General features: G+C 48.8%; 3 protein-coding genes across 4 annotated transcripts in view; 1 reads left to right on the top strand and 2 right to left on the bottom strand.

The window, feature by feature from the left end:
- Positions 1–23,033, top strand: part of LOC128408827 (uncharacterized) — a 282,229-nt gene that overhangs the window by 91,350 nt on the left and 167,846 nt on the right. The window lies entirely within an intron of this gene.
- LOC128409435 (zinc finger protein 3-like) lies at positions 6,294–8,704 on the bottom strand. The gene is made up of 2 exons (XM_053379937.1): positions 8,315–8,704; positions 6,294–7,280 (listed from the first exon to the last, which is right to left on the bottom strand). The coding sequence occupies exons 1-2, from the start codon at positions 8,646–8,648 to the stop codon at positions 6,484–6,486; spliced, it is 1,131 nt and encodes a 376-aa protein (XP_053235912.1). The 5' UTR covers positions 8,649–8,704; the 3' UTR covers positions 6,294–6,483.
- On the bottom strand, positions 13,133–21,549 carry LOC128409399 (zinc finger protein RFP-like). 2 transcript variants are annotated; one of them, XM_053379855.1, is made up of 7 exons: positions 21,022–21,549; positions 19,823–19,918; positions 18,575–18,805; positions 16,352–16,374; positions 15,459–15,577; positions 15,027–15,059; positions 13,133–13,857 (listed from the first exon to the last, which is right to left on the bottom strand). In XM_053379855.1, the coding sequence occupies exons 1-7, from the start codon at positions 21,445–21,447 to the stop codon at positions 13,340–13,342; spliced, it is 1,446 nt and encodes a 481-aa protein (XP_053235830.1). In that variant the 5' UTR covers positions 21,448–21,549; the 3' UTR covers positions 13,133–13,339. The 2 variants fall into 2 exon arrangements, with proteins under 2 accessions (XP_053235830.1, XP_053235831.1); XM_053379856.1 differs by lacking the exon at positions 15,027–15,059.

Raw genomic sequence — 23,033 nt, 5'->3', positions numbered from 1 at the left:
TGCCGCACCGCTGCCTCGCACCGTGTATCCAGGCTTCAGCTCCGGGACACAAGGAACTCAGAATGGCAACCGACAACAGCTTCTCGCCATTCAACCCAGCATCTGGAGACTGGGAAGCGTACGCCTCCCGTTTCACCTTCCTCCTAGAAGCCAAAGGGGTCATCGACGAAGAAGACGCCAAGAAGAGGGCGATATTCTTCAGCGTCTGCGGAGAGGAGACGTTTGAAATTGCCCGGGCCCTCCTTGCGCCTGAAGACGTCGCTACTGTTCCATACAAAACAATAATGGAACAGCTGAAGGGGCACTTTTCGCCGCAGCCCTCAGTGGTGGCTCGTCGAAATGCCTTCTACGCAAAGCGGCAAGCCCCTGGGGAAACCATAACTGGGTTTGTGACCTCTCTCCGCCAAGCCGCCCGGTTCTGCAACTTCTCAGAGCTGGAGAACATGCTTCGTGACCGCCTCGTCGGTGGCCTGAAGGATGAGAAGCTGCAACGACGCCTCTACGCTAAGAAGGACCTAACGTTCCAGGTCGCTCTGGAGGAGGCCCTGGCAACGGAAGCTGCCGAGAGGTCGACGCAAGAGGCACGGCCGAGCCAGCCGTCCCAACCGAGGGTCCACCACGAAGACCTCACCGATGACTCAGGATCCGACAGGGAGGAGGTGCACCGAGTACAGCAGCGCACTCAAGCAGCCCACATACCACAGCTGCCTCGACGAGGAGGGAACTGCGCAAGCTGTGGAGAAAGTCACGAGAGGAGGACCTGCCGTTTCCGCAACGCAGAGTGCAGGCAGTGCAGAAAATTGGGACACATCGCCCGGGTGTGTCGGGCTCGGCCCACCCGACGCCAGGCATCAGATGACCAATCCAAGAGCCCCAGGTCCCGGGGCCCAACGCACCAAGGCAACTCGACAGAGCTCACGGACTTCCAGGTATACCAGTTGCCCCACCCCAACGTAGAGAAAATTTATGTTGACGTACAGATAGAGGGGGCCCCATGCCGCATGGAGCTTGACACGGGTTCAACTCTATCCATAATCTCGGCAAGGACCTTAAGGAAACTGTGTCCTACTGGGGGTCCCAAACTCAGGCCGGCCCCATTCACCCTCCGGGACTTCCAAAAACGTAAGGTCCCCACAATGGGGGTGGGGACCTTCAGGGTGCAATACCGAGGGCGGACGCGGCAACTGGACTTGCTTGTGGTCAAGGGCCCCTACATTAGCTTACTGGGATTAGCATGGTTTGGACCACTGGGGCTAGCCGTCACCGGGGTGAACCACACTAGCTTACAAGTGGACGTGGACGCCATATGCAAGGAATTTCCGGGGGTTTTCGATGGGAAATTGGGACAGTATACGGGCCCCCCCATTGCTCTACAGCTTGACCCCGCAGTACGACCGGTCAGGCTCAAGGCCCGCCGGGTCCCGTTCGCCCTGAAACCTCGTATAGACGAGGAATTGGACCGGCTCGTGAAGCAAGGAGTGCTGGAGCCGGTGCCTAATGCCCCCTGGGAAACCCCAATCGTCACGCCCGTCAAGCCTAATGGTTCAGTCCGCATCTGCGCAGACTACAAATGTACCATAAACAAGGCCCTCACGGCCCATGCATACCCAGTGCCAGTGGTCAGCCATGTTCTTGCCACCCTGGCTGGGTCGAAAATTTTTGGCAAGCTGGACTTGGCCCAAGCATATCAACAGCTGCCAGTAGATGAGGCCACAGCAGAGGCACAGACGATTGTGACGCACAGAGGAGCATTCAGGGTAAAGCGGCTGCAATTCGGTGTCAGCGTGGCACCAGGCATATTCCAGAATCTAATGGACTCTCTACTTAAAGGGATTCCTGGCGTCACCCCCTTCTTCGATGATGTGTTGATTGCCGGGCCCACACCAGAGGAGTTTGAGGACCGCCTCCGCACCGTTCTGCACCGTTTCCAGACGGCGGGTCTCAAGGTGAAGCGGGAAAAATGTCTACTAGGAGTGCCTCAGGTGGACTTTCTGGGATTTATGGTGGACGCAGAAGGGGTCCACCCGACTGGGGACAAGGTACGGGCCATTTGTGATGCCCCAGCGCCCAAGAACAAGACTGAACTTCAGGCCTTCTTGGGACTATTGAACTTTTACCATTCCTTCCTTCCCCACAAGGCGGCGGTAGCAGAGCCCCTACACAGACTCCTGGACAAGCGGGCCCCTTGGGTGTGGGGCCAGCGCCAGGAGGCCGCATTCCAGGCAGTCAAGGACTTGCTTGTCTCAAACTCGGTCTTGGCACACTTCGATGAGAGGCTGCCGGTGGTGCTAGCATGCGATGCCTCGCCCTATGGAATTGGCGCTGTCCTGGGACACCAACTCCCGGATGGAAGAGAGGTACCGGTGGCATACTTTTCCCAGACACTCAACGCAACCGAGCGGAACTACTCGCAAATCGACAAGGAGGGACTGGCAATCGTGAAGGGAGTAAAAAAATTCCATGATTTCTTGTACGGGCGGCCCTTCACCGTGGTGACTGACCACAAGCCGTTGCTTGGCTTATTTGCCCCTGAAAAGCAGACCCCCCAAGTGCTGTCTCCTCGCGTCCTCAGGTGGTCAATTTTCCTTGCCAGCTACCAGTATGCACTGATTCACCGTCCGGGGAAGGCGATGGGCCATGCGGATGCCCTCAGCAGGCTACCACTACCGGAAACAGGCCCCGACCCAGCACCTGCACAAGAGGTTATGAGCCTGGAGCTGCTTCCCGACCGCCCCATTCAGGCACAAGAAGTTGCACACCATTCCAAGAAAGATAGGGTCATCTCCCGGGTCCTGGACTGGGTGTGGAGGGGATGGCCCAGCAGCAGCCCCGGGCCAGAATTCGCCGGCTACACAACCCGCAAACATGAACTGTCGGCCCACAAGGGGTGCCTGTTATGGGGAAGCAGGGTCGTTGTTCCCCAGCCCCTCCGCAAAAGGGTCCTCACAGCCCTACACGAGACACACCCAGGGGTAGTAAGAATGAAGGCCCTTGCCAGGAGTTATGTGTGGTGGCCGGGGATCGACGGAGAGATAGAGGCCTGGGTCAAACACTGCCAGGCCTGCCAAGAATCCCGCCCAGATCCCCCAAGGGCCCCAGTCCAGTCCTGGGAGTCCGCCCGAGCACCATGGTCACGCCTGCATGTGGACTTCGCTGGCCCCTTTCAGGGGAAAACATTCTTCATAGTGGTGGACTCCTACACCAAATGGCTGGAAGTCGCACTGGTACCGTCCACTTCTACGTCCGCAGCCATCCGGGTACTACGCAGGCTGTTTGCAACCCACGGGCTCCCTGACACTCTCGTCTCAGACAACGGGACTGCATTTACGTCAGGAGAATTCCAAACCTTCACAGCGCAGAACGCCATCCGCCACATCCGTTCGGCGCCATTCCATCCTGCCACCAATGGCCAAGCAGAACGCATGGTGCGGACCACCAAGGACACCCTTCGCCGCATGACGCAAGGGGATTGGGAGTACCGCCTTGCCACATTCCTTCTAGCACAGCACAGCACCCCCAGCTCAACAACTGGCCGGAGCCCCGCTGAACTACTAATGGGTCGGCGCCTTGCAATCAGATTGGACCGCATTCACCCCGATAGAGCTCAGGATGAGGTAGTGGTGGGGGAAGGCAGGAACCCCCGGACCTTCGAGGCCCAGGACCCAGTGTACGCAAAGAATTTTGGGGCAGGCCCAGCATGGGTACCCGCCACAGTCACCAGGGTCACTGGCCCCGTGTCGTACGAGGTGCTAACAGATGGGGGGCAATGCTGGCGCCGCCACTGCGACCAGATACGGCGACGATTCCCGGGAGAAAACCAGGAGGAGGAAAGGTCAGAGGAGTCCCAAGGGAACAGAGGGGCAGTGAGGCCCATAGAGCACGAGGGGCCAGCAGGAGAGGCAGAATCAGTAAATACAGAGAGGACCTGCGAGGCCGAAAGGACACCAGAACCAGAACCACGACTGAGCGAGCCGGTTGCGCCAGACCAAATAGCCCCATCACAGCCAGCATCCTTGGAACACGAGCCAGAACCTGAACCCCGGACCAGGGAACACCCCAGGCCGCAACGCACACGTAGGCCGCCAGCGTACCTCGAGGACTATGAATGCGACCTCCCGGGCAGGACTGGAACTTAGAGGGGAGGGGTGTTATGTACTGAGTTGAATAGGATCCAAACTGCAGCAGTCTGATTGGTCCTAGAACAATAGGATCCAAAAGGCAGCAGTCTGATTGGTCCTAGAACAATAGGATTCAGAATGCAGCAGTCTGATTGGTCCTAGAACAATGCAGCAGTATGATTGGTTGGCAGGAACTACCCAATCATGCTCCAGATAGAAGTGAATCCACAACCTGATTGGCTTACAGTAGAATTCCGGAATTAGCCAATCATGTGCAGCCCATTGTGTAAATAATGTATATAAAGCAGATACTTTGAGGGGACTTTCATTCATTCCTCCTCACCACTATGAGCTGAATAAAGAGCATGAAATCACTTTGCGACTCTGAGTATATTTCACTGCGGGAGGTAGTGGAGGACAGAGGTGCCTGGCGTGCTCTGGTCCAGGGGGTCACGAAGAGTCGGACACGACTAAACGACTAAACAACAACAATGTGTCAGACACAATATGTATTATTATTATTATTATACCACCCTATACCTGCAGGTCGGTTCACAGAATAATTTTCAAAGGTCTCCAACTGTCAAACTGCCAAAGAATTCGTTGCTGCTCTAATCCTTTGACCAAAGTAACGGCCTTGATCTCTGTGCCATCTCTTCCATTGCTCTCAGCTGGATCACTACCCTCCCATCAGATGTCAGTGAGATAAATAACTACACAACTTTTAGAAGACACCTGAAGGCAGTCCTGTATCAGGAAGCTTTTCAATGTTTGACATTTTATTGCGTTTTTATATGTGTTGGAAGCTATACAGAGTGGCTGGGGCATTCACTTTTCTATCTGTTTTTAAACTAAATTACATTTCTTCTGTGTTTTGAACTATCCCATGAGGAGAAGACCGCGGTGGGGCGTTAGTAGTCGTAATAACGATGATAAAATATAAATAATCATCATCTCCGGATATGAAGACCAAATCTGGCACGATGGTTCCTGAGGTCAAGGAGCAAGGTTTTCAACTAAGATGCCATTTTGAATCAAGATGGCAGGCTGAACCTTTCAAAACTGTGCTGGTTTTAACCGCCTGTTTCAAAACGGAACTGTTGTGTTTTTTTAGTTTCCTAGAACCCCCCAAGGACCATTGGGTACAAAGATGCTATTATTGGATTTAAATTATAAGCAAGGAGCCTGTGACCCTTCAATCTCTCTTGGACTCATTAGCCCCTGGCAGCATAGCCAATGGTCAGGTATGCCAAGAATTGCAGTTGACCCTTTGCAGAGATGTAGGACCACAATCTGCTCCTTCCTCCATCAAATGCCGCCTGTGGGGAGCAGAAAAAGTAAGAGAAGTGGTGCAAGGCCCCCACATTGGCACAGCTGAGACCCACATTTTGGTGCCTTCTCTCCTTGAGCTTTCCTACCCTAGCTGGTCAGGACAAATTTGAACTATGAACTTGAACCCCGGATATATTTTTATTTCCTCCTCCCTCCCAATCTATTTTCCTTTTGTGTCGTGTCTTTCCAGATTGTGACTCTGAGGGCAGGGACTTTTTGTGATTAGTATTCAGCTCTGGGGGTCTTTTTTTAGCCACCCAATGAGAATTTGGAAAGGATATGGTTGCTGACAGCTACTAGACAGCTACGATGGTGATGTTTTCCATCCATTGTTGCCCCTGAATGCCCGTTACTTGAAACCACAGGAAGAGAGAGTGCTGGTGATTATCACTTCCTTACCAAGATGTCAACCAAACGCAAAGCTCTCCCGTGCAGTTCAGACTTTTTATTATCTGAATTTGTTACCGAAGTCTGGGTGACTCTCACACAAACATCCCCCCCCCAGAAGAGAAACCTACAGCCTAATTTGCACCCCTGTCACCTCAACTTATAGTCCGCCAGGTGGGTCCTGAGATCAAGCAGCAGTTGTTGTTGTCTTTTATTACGTTTGGACACAATTGGGCACCATTTTGAATCAAGATGGCAGGCTGCACCTTTCAAAACTGTGCTGGTTTTAACCACCTATTTCAAAACTGAACTCTTGTGGGTTTTTTTTAGTTTCCTAGAACACCATTATGATATATGAAACTGCTAAAATGAGGTAAAATGAACATCAGCTAGGGGGGGGACTTGGGGAAGCTCACCTAATGTTTAGAAAAAATAAGGATAAGACAAGAATTTGTATTGTTTGCATTTCTGTTTGTATTGTTTATTTGTGTTATAAAATGAATAAAAAAAATTGGGGGGGGGGAGGAACTTGAAAACAGGAAACAAAGTTCAAAAAACAGAACGGAAACACGTGACGTCATAACTACCTTGGCTGAGATCCACAAACTACCTCATAAAACGTAAATGGGAACATGGTTTTCATTCCTCAGCTCACGCTCAGACTTTCCCCGTATTCTGGGCGCTGGTACGATTTCTCTCCCACATGGGTCCTTTGGTGCCTCTTGAGGTGAACGTTCTGACTGAACCTTTTCCCACAGTCCATGCAGTCGTACGGTTTCTCCCCGGTGTGGATCCTTTGGTGGCGGTTGCGGTCCGAGCTGCAACTGAATCTTTTCCCGCAGTCCAAGCACTCGTAGGGCCTCTCCCCGGTGTGGATTCTCTGATGAATGACGAGGTCCGAGCTATAGAGGAAGCATTTCCCGCAGGCCAGGCACTTGTACAGTTTTTCCTGCGTGTGGATCCTCTGGTGGCGGTTGCGGTCGGAGCCTCGGCTGAATCTCTTGCCGCAGTCGGGACATTCGTAGGGCCGCTCGCCAGTGTGGATTCCGTGGTGGATGACAAGGTTGGAGCTGTAAAAGAAGGATTTCCCGCAAATCAAACATTTGTTCTGCGGTTTTCCTCCTACACGGGCTCTTTGGTTGGCTAGGAGGCCTGGACTTTGGCCGAAGCTTTTCCCACGAAATGTGTTTTGCCTCTTGCCAGTGCAGACTTCCTTACGGTCCGCGGTTTCACTAAAGTCCTTGCCATCACCCTCAAAGGAACTAGACTCGCGGGCTCCTTCTGCTTCGTGGCCTTGACTTCGCCATTCATGACTCTCAGGGGCATTTTCTTGTTCACCACACGAGGAAAAGTTCTCCTCCTCTGCTCTCCCTCCGGAAAACCCCTCACCAACTTCAGGTGTGTATCTCTCTCCCTCAGGTATGCCCACCCACTTTTTACCTGCTGAATAAATGAGAAAAAGAAGGTTATTTCTCTTACTTCTCTTAATTTGATTTCTTCACCCTAACATCCCTCAGTGGACTACAGAAATTAAAAATTCAGTACCAAATTATCTAAGGTTGTTCACCAAAGCCAGACTAAACGTCTTTCCTTCTGCAGTGTTGGATGGCAGGTTGAGAGGAGTTCCCTACCAGGACAGACTTTGCTCATGTGCTCAAGACATGGATTCTATAAAACATATTTTGCTGCACTGTGCGAAATACGAGCATGCCAGGGCTGAACTGATATTACCCTTGCTGGTACCTTTCCTGGGAAAATGAGAGGCTCACTATGTCAGGTTCCTATTGGAAGACCAGACAAATGCTAGAACATTAGCAGTTGCTAAGTTTTTATCGGTGGTTGCAAGAACCAATGACCCCTATCTTTAAGTCTGAACAAAATGCTTGTTTAACCTGGAGGTAGGCTGTCTGAATTGTGCATCGCTTTGTAACGATTTGTTGGGTCTCTGGACCGTAATAAATAAATTAAAGAAAATAAAATTCAATGCTAAAGCAGTTCAAAACAATTTACAGCCACAGCGATCGGCTGTGACCTGAAAAACGTATCTCTCAAATCACAGAATCATAGTTGTAAGGGATCCAAGAGTCATCTAGTCCAACCCGCTGCAATGCAGGAATCTCAGCTAAAGCATCCATGACAGATGCCCATCCAACTCCTTTCCTGAAACTTGAAGCCATGGGTTCGAGTCCTACCTTCCAGAGCAGGAGGAAACAAGCTTGCCCCATCCTCCATGGGACGGCCCTTCAGATCTTTGAAGATGGCTACCGTATCTCCTCTCAGTCTCCTCTTTTGCAGGCTAAACATACCCAGCTCCTTCAACCATTCCTCACAAGGCTTAGCTTCTAGACCCTTGATCATCCTAGTTGCCCTCCTCTGCACACGCGAAGCCAAAGTGGTTGTGTCTTCAGCATGTGACAGGAACAACACAATGAAGGTTCATGATCCAGGGGCACGACTCTAAATCTGGCCCTGCTTACCTGCCAGTTGGGCCTCGCTTGCATCTTCCTGTTTGGCCTCCACATATAGGGGTCTCTGTTCGACATCGGACGGCACCCGGCCTTCCTCAGAGACATCTGCGGCGGCCTCCTCAAATCCCACCTGCAACATCAGAAGGAACCCCGTCAGGACAGAGCAACAGGGCAAAGAGGGAGAGGCCTGGGGGGGAAACCCACAGCCGCCCTCAAACCCCACGCTGAAGCCATCACCCAGCCATACCCTCCAATGTTCCTTAGATGAAAAGAGGGGCTTTTCTCTCTCCCCACTCAAATGACCCTCCTCAACCTCAACCCCCATTTTTGTTCCCCAACCCATCCCAGCAGAGCATTTTCACCACAACCACAATGGGACGCAGCACAAACGCCCTTCTGAGAAAACCCTTAATTCCGGCTTTATTTTATTTTATTTTTTGGTCGATCGACGAAAAGAGAAACACACACCAATGAATACATTTCAGAAAGGGGCAAGATTAGATGCGGACGCAATACAGCGGATCCTCGGTTTTTGAACGTAATCCGTTCCTGAAGACCGTTCAACTTCTGACACGTTCAACAGCCAAGGCGCAATGGGCGTTCGGTAAAATCCCTTGAAAGCAAGAGTTATAATTTTGAGGCTACCGCACAGTACGCGGCCTCCGATCTGAGGCTGATTCCGCAAGAGAAGTGTCCCGCTTTTTAAATAAGGTATAAGCAGATCCCTTTCCAGTTCAGACCAAACAAATGAGTCTGATCCTCTTTTCAAAGCTGTCTGTGTTGGGGACGCTCATTGGAAAGTTAGCCTTGGTGAAGACTTAACGTTTTCATCCCCAAAAGGTTTTGATTTGAGTTTCCATTGAAATGAGGCTGTATTTTAATGTTTTAATGTTGTATTTTAATCTTGTTTTTAAATTGTATTTGTTTTTATATTGGGTGTTAGCTGCCCTGAGCCCGGTCTTGGCTGGGGAGGGCGGGGTATAAATAAAATTTATTATTATTATTATTATTATTATTATTATTATTATTATTATTATCTCCTGTGGAGGGGAGTTCCAGAGGTTAACGATATGTTGCTATGCGCTTTGGTCTCCGATGCTCTGCAAGAAGCCCCCCACACACACATCACCCAGGAATTGCAGGAGGCTCAAGCAGGCAGGCCCCCTTCGTTTTAGGAGGCTCCCATGCCGTCCCCCTGCCCTACCGCCCCTCCCCAGTACCCCATAGAAAAGCGCTGTCCACGTACCCTTTGACCCAGCTTGTTCAAAGAGTTTGCTTCTTCTGGAAGGGGGAAACCAGCAGCAGAGAGACCCCCGGCTGCTACCCAGAGGAGGGAGAGCGATTGCAAAAGAGGGTCTTTTTTTCTCCTCCAGCAATTCCCTGCCTCTCCGCCCCCATGCCCCAGTCTAGGACACTGTCCTCCTGTCTTCTCCTCTCCTTCTTTCCTCCTCCTTTTATGCCAGCTGCAAAAGAAATTCAAAACCAAGGCCCACCCCCTAACCAGGGAGGAAAAACCCTTCCCGGCTTTCACAAGCCTGCCTCCCTTGTGCAACTCTAGCCATTGCAGCTCAGTGGGTTTAACTCTTCAGCTGCACAGATCCTTGCAGAATCACACTGTTGGAAGGGACCCGAGGGTCATCTAGTCCAACCCCCTGCAATGCAGGAATTTTTCACCCAATGTGGGGCTGGAACCCACGTCCCTGAAATTCAGAGTCTCATGCTCTGCCATCTGAGCTATCTTAGGTGCAGTCTTATTAGAAACGGTGCATTATTATTATTATTATTATTATTATTATTATTATTATTATTATTATTATATTGGTCCGAATATAAGCTGCACTTTCCCCCCAAATTCTGACCGTGAAAAGTTAAAGTGTGGCTTAAATCTGTGACCTTACAAAAACTGCCTTTTACGATATTGCTGCTGAAACAGACTTAACGGTGAAAGGGAACAAAAAAAAGTTTTATTGCCGATTTGCGAGCTTGAGACTTCATTTGCTATTTACGGGTGTGAGTGCCTGCGGCATTGTAGCAGCTGAATAGTGATTTGCAATTTTAGCGATTGTATGGTAACTTTTGTGGGCTTGCAAGAACAAAGGCTTAAATTGGCTCGGAGTTACAATTGTACCAGCGGCAGCAATTTTCAGCCTGTAACCCAATTTTAAGGGAGTGGCTTATATTTGGGTATTATCTTTTTTTCTCCCCCCCCCCTTTGAATTTTAAAGTTGCGGCTTATTTGTGGGTGCGGCTTATATTCAGGCCAATACGGCATTCTTCTTCTTCTTCTTCTTCTTCTTCTTCTTCTTCTTCTTCTTCTTCTTCTTCTTCTTCTTCTTCTAACATTTGCATCCTCACCTTTCCTCTGTTATAAAAATTTTAAGGTCTTAGATATGTAATAAATGTTCATAAATGTACCAAGCAAACACGTACATAAATACAGTGGTGTTACATATGCTTCAGGTTACAGATGCTTCAGGTTACAGACCCCGCTAACCCAGAAATATTACCTTGGGTTAAGAACTTTGCTTCAGGATGAGAACAGAAATCGTGCTTCGGCAGCACGTCAGCAGCAGGAGGCCCCATTAGCTAAAGTTGTACGTCAGGTTAAGAACAGTTTCAGGTTAAGAACGGACCTCCGGAACGAATTAAGTTCTTAACCCGAGGTACCACTGTATATAAGCCACATGCCTGAAACCCCACAGAAAAAAAGTCCTGAACAAATTTACCTCAAATATTTCTCTGCAAGGTCAAAGTGGGAAACCTCCCCATTGTCTCTTTCCTCACAAATCCTGTCTTAAGGGTATGTCTGTGTTTGAATAGGGTGTGAGCCTGTGACCTGGCGCAGGAACTAAGTATTTATCATTACAAAAGACTGGCCTGGCTCCAGGCTCTCATTAAACAGGTAATCTGCCAGACAGGAAATAAACAATGCACTCAGATTTCTGTTGTAGACCGCCTTTTCTGTGATGTGGTATGATGTATCGGGGGTGGTGGTCTTGGGCAACCACCCCTTCTGTGATTTATGTATGATGCTTCTGGGGGTGGTCTTGGGACTCGAGGGTGGGCAATTTTAAATTTCTATATAAGGGCAGCCACGCTTTTGTTAGGGGCTCCTCCTCCTTTCTCGTGTCTGTGAGGGGGCACCCTTTTGCAATAATTGAATAAAGATCACTAGCTGCTTTGCTTCTTAATATTCTCTGTTTGGTCTCTGTTACTTTCTCCTACCGATGGAGAACCTACAAAGGACTCTACAAGGGCTCTTGTGTACCCCATAAAGGAATAAGGGCAGATTTTCGTTTATTACACCTCCAAGGAGCTCAAGGGGGGTTGCATAGTTTGTCCTCCCCATTTTACATGCTTCTCCTCGCTCCTCATTTAATCCTCGCAACAACAACCCTGTGAGGTAGGATGGGCTGAGACTGGCCCAAGGTCAACCTTTTGAGCTTCGTAGCCGAACAGAGATTTGAACCCTGGTCTCCCAGGTCACAGTCCAACCCTCTAAGCTGCTACTGAAGTAGAAAGCACAAACAATTTTCTCCTAAAGGCTGGTGGTTTGGGGGTGCGAAGAAGCAGACATTTGCAAGGAATCAAAGGGAAAAGTACACACAAACATCACCAACATCATATAGGGGATGGAGCAAGGGGAGGTGGCCCTCAGGCAGGTGGGGGGGGGGAGGTGTCTTTATTTTGACATGTGCCACCACCCCGTGGGAAATGCAGGAAAAGGAGATCAGGCTGCACCGATCAGTAGTCGGCGGCCCTGATAGTGGAGCCAGGGAGAGTCCGGCCTGATATATGAGGGGTCAATTCCATAGGCATTTGTTGTTCTAGCTCTTAGTATCCCAGGAGAGAAATCAGATGCAGCTGGTACTGAAAAGTCGCTCCTTGGGGGAGCATTGTGCATTTGGAGTGGGGCTGAGGAACACAGGGAAGGTGTCCTGCGAAATGTATAGGGCAGCACAGCCCATGGGGCCCCTTCCGGAAGCTGCCGGACTGCAGCTCCCATCCTCTCTGACCCCTGGCCATGCTGGATGGGTCAGAGGGGAGTTGGAGTCCAGCATTATCCAGAGGACACCCCATTTGATGCCCCTGATAGACAGAATCCAGCCTGTAAATACGGAATGTTAATGCATCAACCCTAAACACATATAACTGGGCAGAAGCCCCACTCAATGCAATGAGGTTTATTTCCGGCAACGTGTGGAGATGGGGAGGCTGCATTTGCTGAGGGCATTTGAAGCTGACGCTGTTATGTACTGAAGTTCTCACCCTGGGCCAGCAGGGGGATAGTGTAGATAGTTATGCAAATGAAGGATCAAAAGTGACGTTCAGTGATTGGATAGTTTTAGAAAGTTGCAACAGTTACGTTGTTCTGGAGCTAGCTCTATATAAGCAGGCTGACTGAGCTCTTCAGTTCAGTTCTGTTCCAGCTTACAAATAAAGAGCTGCTTTGGAAGAATCGCTGTGTCATCTGATATGTTCACCCACAACTTAACAGACGCCCTGTTCAATTTCTTTTTTATTTTCTTCCCATCTGAGGTCTCCAGAGTAAGGAGCTTTCCTGCCTGATGTGGGGGAAGGGGTTCATTTTTGAGTCCTCTATTAATCCAATTATGCATGCATTTTCACAGCTGCATAAGGTCTTGTGGGGAGAGGAAGGTTTCGTAGAATTGCAGAGTTGCGAGGGATCCTGAGGGTCATCTAGTCCCACCCCCTGCAGTACCGGAAACCTTTGCCGAATGTGGGGCTCCAACCCACAACCTTGGAATTAAGAGTCTCGTGCTCTGCCAAATCAGACATCTCAAAAGGAAAACAAGACTGAAGGTGATTTATTGGGACTGTTAAAAGTGTGACTGTCTCTTTAAGAAGAAGTGAGCTGCAGAGGGAATTCTGGGGAAAGGAAGGAAAATGAATCTTCTCAAAGGGCCCTTGGAAAACTGCCCAAGGTTCTCCTGGTGGGTAAATGTTTTTTATGTCAGTCACTCTGGTCTGGAGAGAAACTCCTGCTGGGCCTGAGAGGCAGATTTAGTCTCCTCAGGAGATACTGAGGTGGGTTTCAAAGTCATTCAGATGAAAGAAAGGGAGGAGGGTCTCTCCAGAGAACGAGGCTCCTGAGAACGTGTAGAGTTCGGCTCCTGAGTCGGCGTCAGAAAGAGACACACGTCCCCCTTCATAGTCCAGAGTCACCCGGATCCTCCTGGGCTTCTCCCTCAGGGACAGAGGAGAGTAATGAGGCGAGGTGCAGGCCAAGTACTTCCTTCTCAACTTCCTCACAGCCCAGACCCCTCTCTCAGGATTGAAGTTGAAATTGTCCTTTCTCTCCACAGACTTCCTGGCGACCCCCAAAGCCCACCACCCCCCACTTCCCCCAGTGACTTCCCAGAAATGTCTGCCTGCTGTGAATCCCTCACGTCCCAACACACAAGGCCAGACACTGAATCTCTCAGGATTATCAGGCAGGGCTTGAGGTTTGTCTCCCCATCTCAGGCTTTTCCTATCCTTGGACAGGATGAGTTGGGGATGGGCTGTGTCTGGATCCAGAGTGACATTTGCTGTTGGGGAGAAGATGAGGGAGAGAGAAGATCAGGCAGAGTCAGCAGAGAGAGAGAGATGGACATCCTAATCCAAGAAAAACCCGAAAAACCCAGATTCCCTTTCAGATCAAGGGGATTTATTTGCATCACATGCAAGACTGAGACTCCTCCTTGCAGACTCTCCTCAGAATAAATATCTTCTGGTTGGTTTTTAAATCAGTTTCCTTCACTTTCTTATATTCAATGTCCATTGTGCCTGCCCTCCTCTCAACCCAGGCATTTTCAAAGGGGAAAAACCACCCAGGAAACCTTTTCCTCAGCTCTTTTGTGTTATCTAAGAGGAAAGAGAGGAGAACTGGAGGAGGCAGGAGAGGAGAGAAGCTGCTTTCCTCTGACAATCTCTGTGGGAATTGGCCTTTGGGAGCTCTGGGTTGGGCTGGGAGATGAGAACCCCCCTGTAATAATAATAATAATAATAATAATAATAATAATAATAATAATAATATCAACATTTGCATACTGCCCATCATCTATAGGTCTCAGGGTGGTCCACAGCATAAAAATACAACACAAAACCACATATAGGCTTCCCCTCACTTTTGCGGGAGTTATGTTCTGGGCCCTCGTGCACAAAAGTGAAAATCGTGTTAAGTGGGGAGCCTGTTTATTCCTTCTCTCCATCTCTCTCACCCACTTGGTCTCTCCTTCCTCCCAACCATCTTGGAAGTTTAGGCCTTGCTGCCAGGGAAGAGACGGCAGGTGGCAGGCAATTTTACAAAGGACTGCTTATTCCATGCTCCTCTTTGGGATTTCATATATATACCGTAAGACTAGTTCCCTGAGGGAAGCGGGGAATAACTGAAAAGGTTACCAGTTTGGGGCTGAGACAGTCATGATAGGCAAGTGTAGGGCTGCCCTATTTTGAAGAGCAAGAAAGAGGACACATTTGCCAACTTCGACTTTTAACCATGAATCACTATGAAATACCCCTACTATATGTAGGCTATAGAAGCTGTGATATATTGCTAGTAGCAGTGTTCTTAACTTTCAACAACAAAAGAATAATAATAATAAGAATACATATCGCTCCCTCAATTGCCACAAAGTCTGCAGAAGGGACGGTTCAACACCCATGAAATATCAGTCCCCATCCCTCCTGTCAAATTGTTCCTCCCCTGGAAATTTACCTTTCTGAGTCTGTTTTCTGTATAACACAGCATCTGAGGAAGCAAAAAGATATAAAGTGAAAGGGCAACACTCTTCCACCTGAAATAAATCTCCACACAAAAGTAACACTTCATAATGTAACATCCTTAAATTGACTCCATTCAGAGCAGAACCTCCAAAAGGACAACCCCAGATTGTGTAGACTGGTAACCAAAAGGAAAAGGAGGTTCAATATAATTGAAAACAGAGACGCTCTGGTTCAGGCTTTCTTTACAGGATCCAGCGTCACAATATACATGGGCCATTCTGGGGGACAGGAAATGAAGGCTGGAGCCCCAAGAAGGAAGGTATCCTGGGGTTACTCAATTCCATGCAGTCAGAGCCTGGCATGTTCAGTTCTGAAGAAATAATAGAATTCCCAGTGAGAAATCCTGGCAGCCAATTTTCATTACCTTTCCATTGTTTCATTGCATCCTCCACAAGGTGATTTAGATCACAGGATTCCAAGATCCTGTTCCTCAGTTCTGGAGGGAAAGGCAGTGGGTTCTCTGGACTCTCTCTTTTCTCATACCTGGTGAAAAGAAAAACAATGTCAGCCCATTCAAATCTGCAATTTCTGTTAATGGAAAAGAACGGTATTGAGAGGAGGCCTAGAGAGACAGGCAGGCGCTGAGTGGGGAGTTTCTTCCTCACTACGGACTCTTCAGCCAGACCCCCAAGGGCCAAAACAGCAACCCCAGGCCTCTGAGTCTCCCCACTGGTGTCAATTCAAAGAAGCAGCAGAATCATATGGTATCAAGGGGCAGGAATTGTCTGAGGGTGATGAGAGCACAGCACACATTTCCTTTCTCTAGATGTCCCCAGAGAAGGGGTGAGGAAGAAAACGAGATGCACTTTTGTTGGGAAACAAGAAATGTTCCTTAAAACCTCTACTCTGAACCTGAGTGATTCCTTAAATATAAATACTGCAGCTGGAATATGGTCAAGAAAATAGCCAATTCCTGCTCCTTGGTGAGAAATCGCCCCCTCCCAAGGGGCTCAATGGGGCAGGAGTTTGCTTGGGACAGGGTGGGGGGCCGGCAGAGTGACTAAACTGGTCAGTCTAGAAGGAAACAGCTAAGGCAGGCACGTCCAACTCCCAAGAGACTGAGATCTACTCACAGTATAAAAAGACCAACTGTGATCTACCCATTGTCAAGTTCCAAAGAGGGGGCCCTGCTTTTACCTGTGAGGTGCCTCAGAGTCCTCCAGTCTCCCCCCTGCAGCCCCTGGAGGGCCATGTCTGAGGTTCTTGCATCCCGGCCTCATGGAGGGATGCTAATGGAAATGAGCCAGATCCACTTACCTCTGCAAGGTCCTTCTCACATCCTAGAGGGGAAAAGAGAAGGGAATTCACTGCACCCCACAGGCCACACTAGGAAGACCCCCTCAGACCCTGGCCCTCGGATGTCAGTCTGCCTGGCACATGCCAAGGTTTTGGGTAGGAATGGCTGAATCAGCCAGTTTTGGTTTCTCACAGCTTTTATTTCTCCACTCTGAAATTATTAATTTTTCCAGTATCAAGTTCTCCACATTTCCACATCTGTTTACAATTATTTTTTAAGAATCCTTATGAAAATCCACCAGCATTTTTGGGAAATTTAATATTTGTGGGTTCAGGAGAAGATTCCATCCCATCTCTTGTCTTAGATTATAATTTATTAACTTTAATCCAGTTTGCATTGTGCAATTCAGACGTAAGTAAGCCTACAGGATAATCCTACCAGAGAACTGTTCCAAATTGTCTTCCATAGAAGTCCCCAAATTTCAAATTCTACTTTCCAACTGGAAATAAGAAAAGCACCTGCAGCATAAAATGCCTCCAAAGGGGAAATAAAGCAGCTCCCAGTACGTTTCCGAGCACAATTCAAAGTGTTGGTGCTGACCTTTCAAACCCTAAATGGCCTCAGCCCAGTGTACCTGAAGGAGCGTCTCCACCCCCATCGTTCTGCCTGGACACTGAGGTCCAGTGCCGAGGGCCTTCTGGCAGTTCCCTCGCTGCGAGAAGTGAGGTTACAGGGAACCAGGCAGAGGGCCTTCTTGGTAGTGGCACCTGCCCTGTGGAACGCCTTTCCATCAGATGTCAAGGAAGTAAAAAACTATCTGACTTTTAGAAGAAAACTGAAGGCGGCCCTTCTTAGGGACGTTTTTAATGTCTGATGCTGTATTGTTTTTAATATTTGGTTGCAAGCCGCTCAGAGTGGCTGGGGTAACCCAGCCAGATGGGCGGGACAAAAATATATTATTATTATTATTATTATTATTATTATTATTATTTAAAGGACGCCTGCTCCTTGGGAGAAAGGTGATGGCAAACCTAGACAGTATCTTAAAAAGCAGAGACATCACCTTATCAACAAAGGTCTGTATAGTTAAAGCCATGGTTTTCCCAGTAGTGATGTATGGAAGTGAGAGCTGGACCATCAAAAAGGCTGATCGCCGAAGAATTGATGCTTTTGAATTATGGTGCTGGAGGAGATTCTTGAGAGTCCCTTGGACTGCAAGAAGATCAGATGCATCCATTCTTAAGGAGATCAGCCCTGAGTGCTCACTGGAAGGATAGATCGTGAAGCTGAGGCTCCAATACTTTGGCCACCTCATGAGAAGAGAAGACTCCCTGGAAAAGACCCTGATGTTGGGAAAGATGGAGGGCACAAGGAGAAGGGGACGACAGAGGACGAGATGGTTGGACGGTGTTCAAACTACAAACTACAAACATGAGTCTGACCAAACTGCGGGAGGCAGTGGAAGATAGGAGTGCCTGGCGTGCTCTGGTCCATGGGGTCACGAAGAGTCGGACACGGCTGAACGACTAAACAACAACAATTATTATTATTATATAGCTGAGTGTTTCTTTGGGCTCATCCACACTTCTGCTTTTCCTGTGCCCAGAAAACACGGGTCCAGGTAGTTTTGCCTTTGCCCTGCCGCTTTCCCTCAGGAAAAACCTGTTCCTTAGTTCAACATCTAAGCAAACGTCAATCTGGAGAAAAGCTGGCTGAGGTTTGCTCTCATTCAGCAGTAAAGAGCCAGTTTTCCTTGAGGAAAGGGGTGGGACAAGCAGCAGTCTGGATGAGTCCCTCTGTCTTGCTCTTTCGGCACTGTGACTGAGCACCATTCTGGGCTGATCTGAATCCATTGTGAAGGGGATTAACCAAGAAGTTTTGGAGGGAAGTGGAAAAGAAGTTTGGTCAAGAGACTGGCTCATGTCAGAAGGAGACCTGAATCCTCGCTGAAGCCCAGCCCAGGGCAGGAAGGCAGCATTGCCAAGAAGGAAGGCATTCTGTGACAAATCATCAGCAAAGAGCAGAAAAGCACCTCCTGTTCCATCAAGAACACAGAAGAATCTCTAGTCTGCATTCAGGTGAGTTCAGCATCCCAGGTCTCTTGGGTCTTCCTGTCCATTAGATACCTGACTAGAGGCTCCATCATCTGAGCCCCTGCACTCCTTGAATACATGAAAGAGACACATAAAGGATTGGAGGCAGCCTTTTCCTGGAGCCTTGGGCTGTTCCTGCCACCGTCTTACCTGCAGGAGTTCACTCGCTGGCTGCTGACGCTTCTCCTCCATCTCCTGGATGATCCTCTCAAGAGAGGAGAGTTTCCTGGAGAGTCTGGCCAGCTGCTCATCCCTTCTCCCTACAATCTCCTTCTCCACCTCTTCCACATCACTCAGCAGACCTTTTTCTTGTTCTTCCAGGAACTGGCGCAGTTCTCTGAACTTCTCCACAGTCTTCAGCCTCTCTGTTTCTGTTAATTTCTGCAAGAAAAGAGGAGGTCTGAGTGTGTTTGGTCCTTAGCCTCGAAACAGCAGAAAGAAAATTATGAGAATTCCACAGGGAGGACACTTCTGATTTTTCTATAGACATGAAACCTCCAGTGGCTAAAGTAGTAAACCTTTATTTTGAGGGGAGGCCCTCTCCATTGCTGTTTCTGTTGACTTGTATTTTGCAAACGGATACAGCCTAAAGGAAGGAGCTCTTTTTTCCTAGCCATGGATTTTCCCTGCATGTTTTGGGGCATGGCATAACCAGAGTTCACAGTTGTTCAGAGAACATCCAGGGACATAAAACACCCTCAGTTTAGACTGGGGCCATTTAGGTGTAGGAAGGAAGAGAAACAGAGGAGGACAAAGTGCAGAGTTCATCCCCAGAGCTCCCCTGTTTTCTTTAAAGGTTTTAAAAAGCCTGAGTTTGCTTAAAATGAACAAGAGCACACATTTAGAAAGACAATTCTTTAGTATAATTTATGGTAAATCAGGATTTGGATTGAATTGCTTCCACCCTTTCAGCTCACAAGTCCTCAAGCTTCTCCTTGACTGCTATTCACATAATAAATGACAAGGGGAAATAAACTCAATTTAGCTGCATTCAAAGGTGAACTTACCTAATTTGCTCCTTGCTGAAAAGATACGGAGACCAAAACAGAGTTTTAAAGTTCTGATATTTTCAAGCTTGACCCAGCCAGGTAATATTCACAAAAAATGTATTTATGAGGGTAAAGTACAGATCAAAATATTTATACAAGGAGGTAGCTACCCTAACATCTGATTCATAACAAACCGATATGGAAAAAGGAGAAATGAGGAGAAGCTGAAACGGGCAGATTTCTCCATCACTTCTAGTCCTGACTCTCCTCTTCTTCTTCTTCTTCTTCTTCTTCTTCTTCTTCTTCTTCCTCTTCCTCTTCCTCTTCTTCTCTATTGAATTTATACTCTGCCCTATACCTGGAGGTCTCAAGTGCTTGTTCCCTGTCTAGTAACAACAGAGGCACTTACAAGGAGGTCTTTGCTTTCCTTGTCCAGATCTGCTTGATAGGCCAGAATTTCCTCTCTCTCTTTCCTCAGAATCTCCAGGCGGCGACAGATCTCTCCCTAAAGAGAAAAGGAAAAACTCAGCTTTGATTGAGACACACAGAGGAATTAAAATCACAATGGCTTCTTGCGCCCAGTAGTCTTGCTATAATAGCAAAGTAGTTTCCTGGAGGAAATAAAAGCACAGAGGTTTTCAGCCTTTTTGGTTCCATGGCTCCATGGGTCAACTACCTTCTATCTTCAGCACCCCTGTGGGGCTCAGGATCCCAGTTAGGTCCCCTCTTGCCTGCAGAGCTGGCAGCCCCTCACCTTTTCTCAAACACCCTCCCTTGTGGAGTGATCTCTCAGCCTCCTCCCCTCTCCTTGGGGGTCCCAGCCTGACTTCTCACCTTGAGGTCTCAGGGAGAAGTGGGAAGAGGAGGAGGAGGAGGAAGCTAAGGCAGGATCCAACCTGGGATGTATCAGTCTAGCGTCAAAGAGATACTAGTGAGGTCAGCCCAAGAGGCGAGAGATGCAGGGATAGAGCAGAGCGTCTCAAAATTTGGGGTGGGAGGAGATCCTCAGCCCCCCCAAACCTCATTGCACAGGCTCCACATCACCCCCAGAATAAACGTGCTCCCCACCAGTAGGTGCTTCTACTCCCCACTCCCAAATCTGCTTCCAACAGATACCTGGGGGGTGGGATCCTGCACCATCTGCTCAATTCCTGGCTAACAGTCCCCCCCCCCGCCCCCGCAGCTGATCCCTTGCTGCTCTCTGTTTTGCAGGGCATTGAGGAGGAATCCTGGTAACCAAAGGAGACATGTACTTAGTTGTGTATGTGCCATTTACATTTCTACTGTTCTAAATATGTACAAAGCAGCTTTGCTGGGGGATGTGGATGAGGTTAACCCTTTCTCTCCCTGCCAAGGTCCCAGTTCAAATCTTTGAAGCTGCTGTGAGTATTTCAAGATCCCCTTGTCCCCCTGGCAGAGAGAAAGACTTCAACTCCCCCCTCCAGCCATCCCAGGAGCCCTCAGGCTCCCCCTGGGCTGCTTCCAAGGCGATAAACAATGACCAATTCATGCCATGCCTACTTTGGACCTGAGAATTCAAAAGAAAACCTCCCAAGAAGAATCCACAGCTATTTATTTCTCCCCCCTCAAGATCGAGAGATCTCCTACCTTGTATTCCTCAAAAGCCTCCTCCAGAGGAATCACCTCGTGCTCTTTGTGCCCCTTTGACTTGTCGCACACCAGGCAGATGGGGGCTTCATCCTCCTTGCAAAAGAGCTTCAGGGGCTCCGGGTGCTCCTCGCAGACTCCTCCTTTCCCTCCTTCCTCCTTTCCCTCTTGAAGGCTGAGATTCTTCGCTATTTCTACCACGTTAGCCAGTTGCCGATTGGAGACGAGGCTCCTTCTGTGGACTCTTTCTCTGCACTGAGGGCAGGAAGCCTCTGCCTCCGATTCCCCCCAGAACAGGACCAAGCAGGATCGGCAGAAGTTGTGCCCACACTCTGGGATGGTCACTGGATCCTTGAAGTAATCCAGGCAGATGGAGCAAGTGGCTTCATCACGGAGACGCTGGATGTGACCCCCTGCAGCAGCCATGGCTCCCTCGTGCTGAAGACCAGAGTTAAGTTTCGCTTTTTCAGTTTTCAGCCACTGGGAGTTTCCCTTCCTGGAAATGACTCAGTGATCATGTGATCTTTATTTTTTTTAAAAAAATATGTCTCCAGGTTTTTGCAATTGCTGAATGTTTTTTGAAGTAGCAGCAAATACTTCTGGATTGCTTCCCATGCTTTTGATTACACACAAACACACGCATACCTGCAACATTTTTCATTCATAGGCTTCCTTGTCATTTTTGAATTGGGAGAAAATCCTCCTCTGCCCTAAATGGACAGGAGTTCTGATTTAGCAAGTGGGACTTGATTCCGTGAAGAGAACTCCTAAAAGTCTGGTTGCTAGTTCTAACTTTATCCCTTTTTAGCAGGCTTTCAAAGAACTTCAGATTGGAACAGACGCTTTCAGCCTTGCCAACCTGGTGCCCTCTGTTTGCTTAAGACTACAGCTCCCATCATCCCTGGCCCGGACATCTCCAGGTATGGTTGGGAAGACCTTGCAGAGCCACTGCCAGTCAGTGGAGGCAAGACTGACCTCGATGGACCTGGCAGAAGGCACCATCTGCATGGTGGCAGCCCAGTTATGCGTTCCTTCCCTAGATATGAATGCCTGCTATGACTTGGCTATTATTATTAATCAATATTACTACACAGTGTGAAGTCTTCCTATATTCCTAATAAAGTGTGGTGCCTTCCAATGGCTGAAAAACCTGGAGGGCTTTAACAGGGGATTAGATACAATTCCTCGAGGATAAGATTTTGGTAGGGTACGCGGGTGGCGCTGTGGGTTAAACCACAGGGTCTAGGGCTTGCCGATCAGAAGGTTGGTGGTTTGAATCCCCGCGACAGGGTGAGCTCCCGTTGCTCAGTCCCTGCTCCTGCCAACCTAGCAGTTCGAAAGCACCTCAAAGTGCAAGTAGATAAATAGGTACTGCTCTGGCGGGAAAGTAAACAGCGTTTCCATGCGCTGCTCTGGTACGCCAGAAGCAGCTTAGTCATGCTGGCCACATGACCCGGAAGCTGTACGCCGGCTCCCTCAGCCAATAAAGCGAGATGAGCGCCGCAACCCCAGAGTCGGTCACGACTGGACCTAATGGTCAGGGGTCCCTTTACCTTAAGACTTTGGATGGTTATATGCTCTGCCTCTGTGGATGGAAGCGGTAATCCTCCTGAATAGCTGTTGCTGGAGCCTCCAGGAGGGGCTCTTGTTCCCGGGTCCTGCTTAGGGGTTTCCCACACACATAATGTTTAAAAAATGTTTTTGGTTTCACCTGCAGGTAAAAGGAGAGAGCTCAAGACGGAGATTTCCCATCAAGGGAAGCTGTGCCAGAGGGAATATCCCTAAGGAACATTCCTTTGTTAGCTGAGATTGCAGAGCAAAAGTGTTAAGTTGTGGGTGAACATATCAGACGACACAGCGATTCCTCAAACAGCTCTTGTTTATTCACAGACCCAGAAGAGAAATTAACTGAAGGGTTCAGCCAGCCTTCTTATATAGAGCTCCACTATAACACAACAGTAACAACTTTCTGTAACTATCCAATCACTGAACGTCACTTTCAATTCCTTATT

Source organism: Podarcis raffonei, chromosome 2 (genome assembly GCF_027172205.1).
Source record: "Podarcis raffonei isolate rPodRaf1 chromosome 2, rPodRaf1.pri, whole genome shotgun sequence".
Taxonomy (NCBI): Eukaryota; Metazoa; Chordata; class Lepidosauria; order Squamata; family Lacertidae; genus Podarcis; species Podarcis raffonei.
Note: the sequence above shows the minus strand (reverse complement) of the source record. Positions and strands in the feature narration are given on the sequence as shown.

Excerpts from the sequence above, each read along its gene's own strand:
- LOC128409399 (XM_053379855.1), bottom strand. The coding sequence starts at position 21,447 with ATGGCTGCTGCAGGGGGTCACATCCAGCGTCTCCGTGATGAAGCCACT. Across the intron at positions 18,806-19,822 it reads AGGAAAGCAAAGACCTCCTT|AAATTAACAGAAACAGAGAG; the intron begins GTAAGTGCCTCT and ends CTTTTCTTGCAG. Across the intron at positions 16,375-18,574 it reads CAGCGAGTGAACTCCTGCAG|GATGTGAGAAGGACCTTGCA; the intron begins GTAAGACGGTGG and ends TTTCCCCTCTAG.
- LOC128409435 (XM_053379937.1), bottom strand. The coding sequence starts at position 8,648 with ATGGGTTGGGGAACAAAAATGGGGGTTGAGGTTGAGGAGGGTCATTTG. Across the intron at positions 7,281-8,314 it reads AAGCGAGGCCCAACTGGCAG|CAGGTAAAAAGTGGGTGGGC; the intron begins GTAAGCAGGGCC and ends TCATTTATTCAG.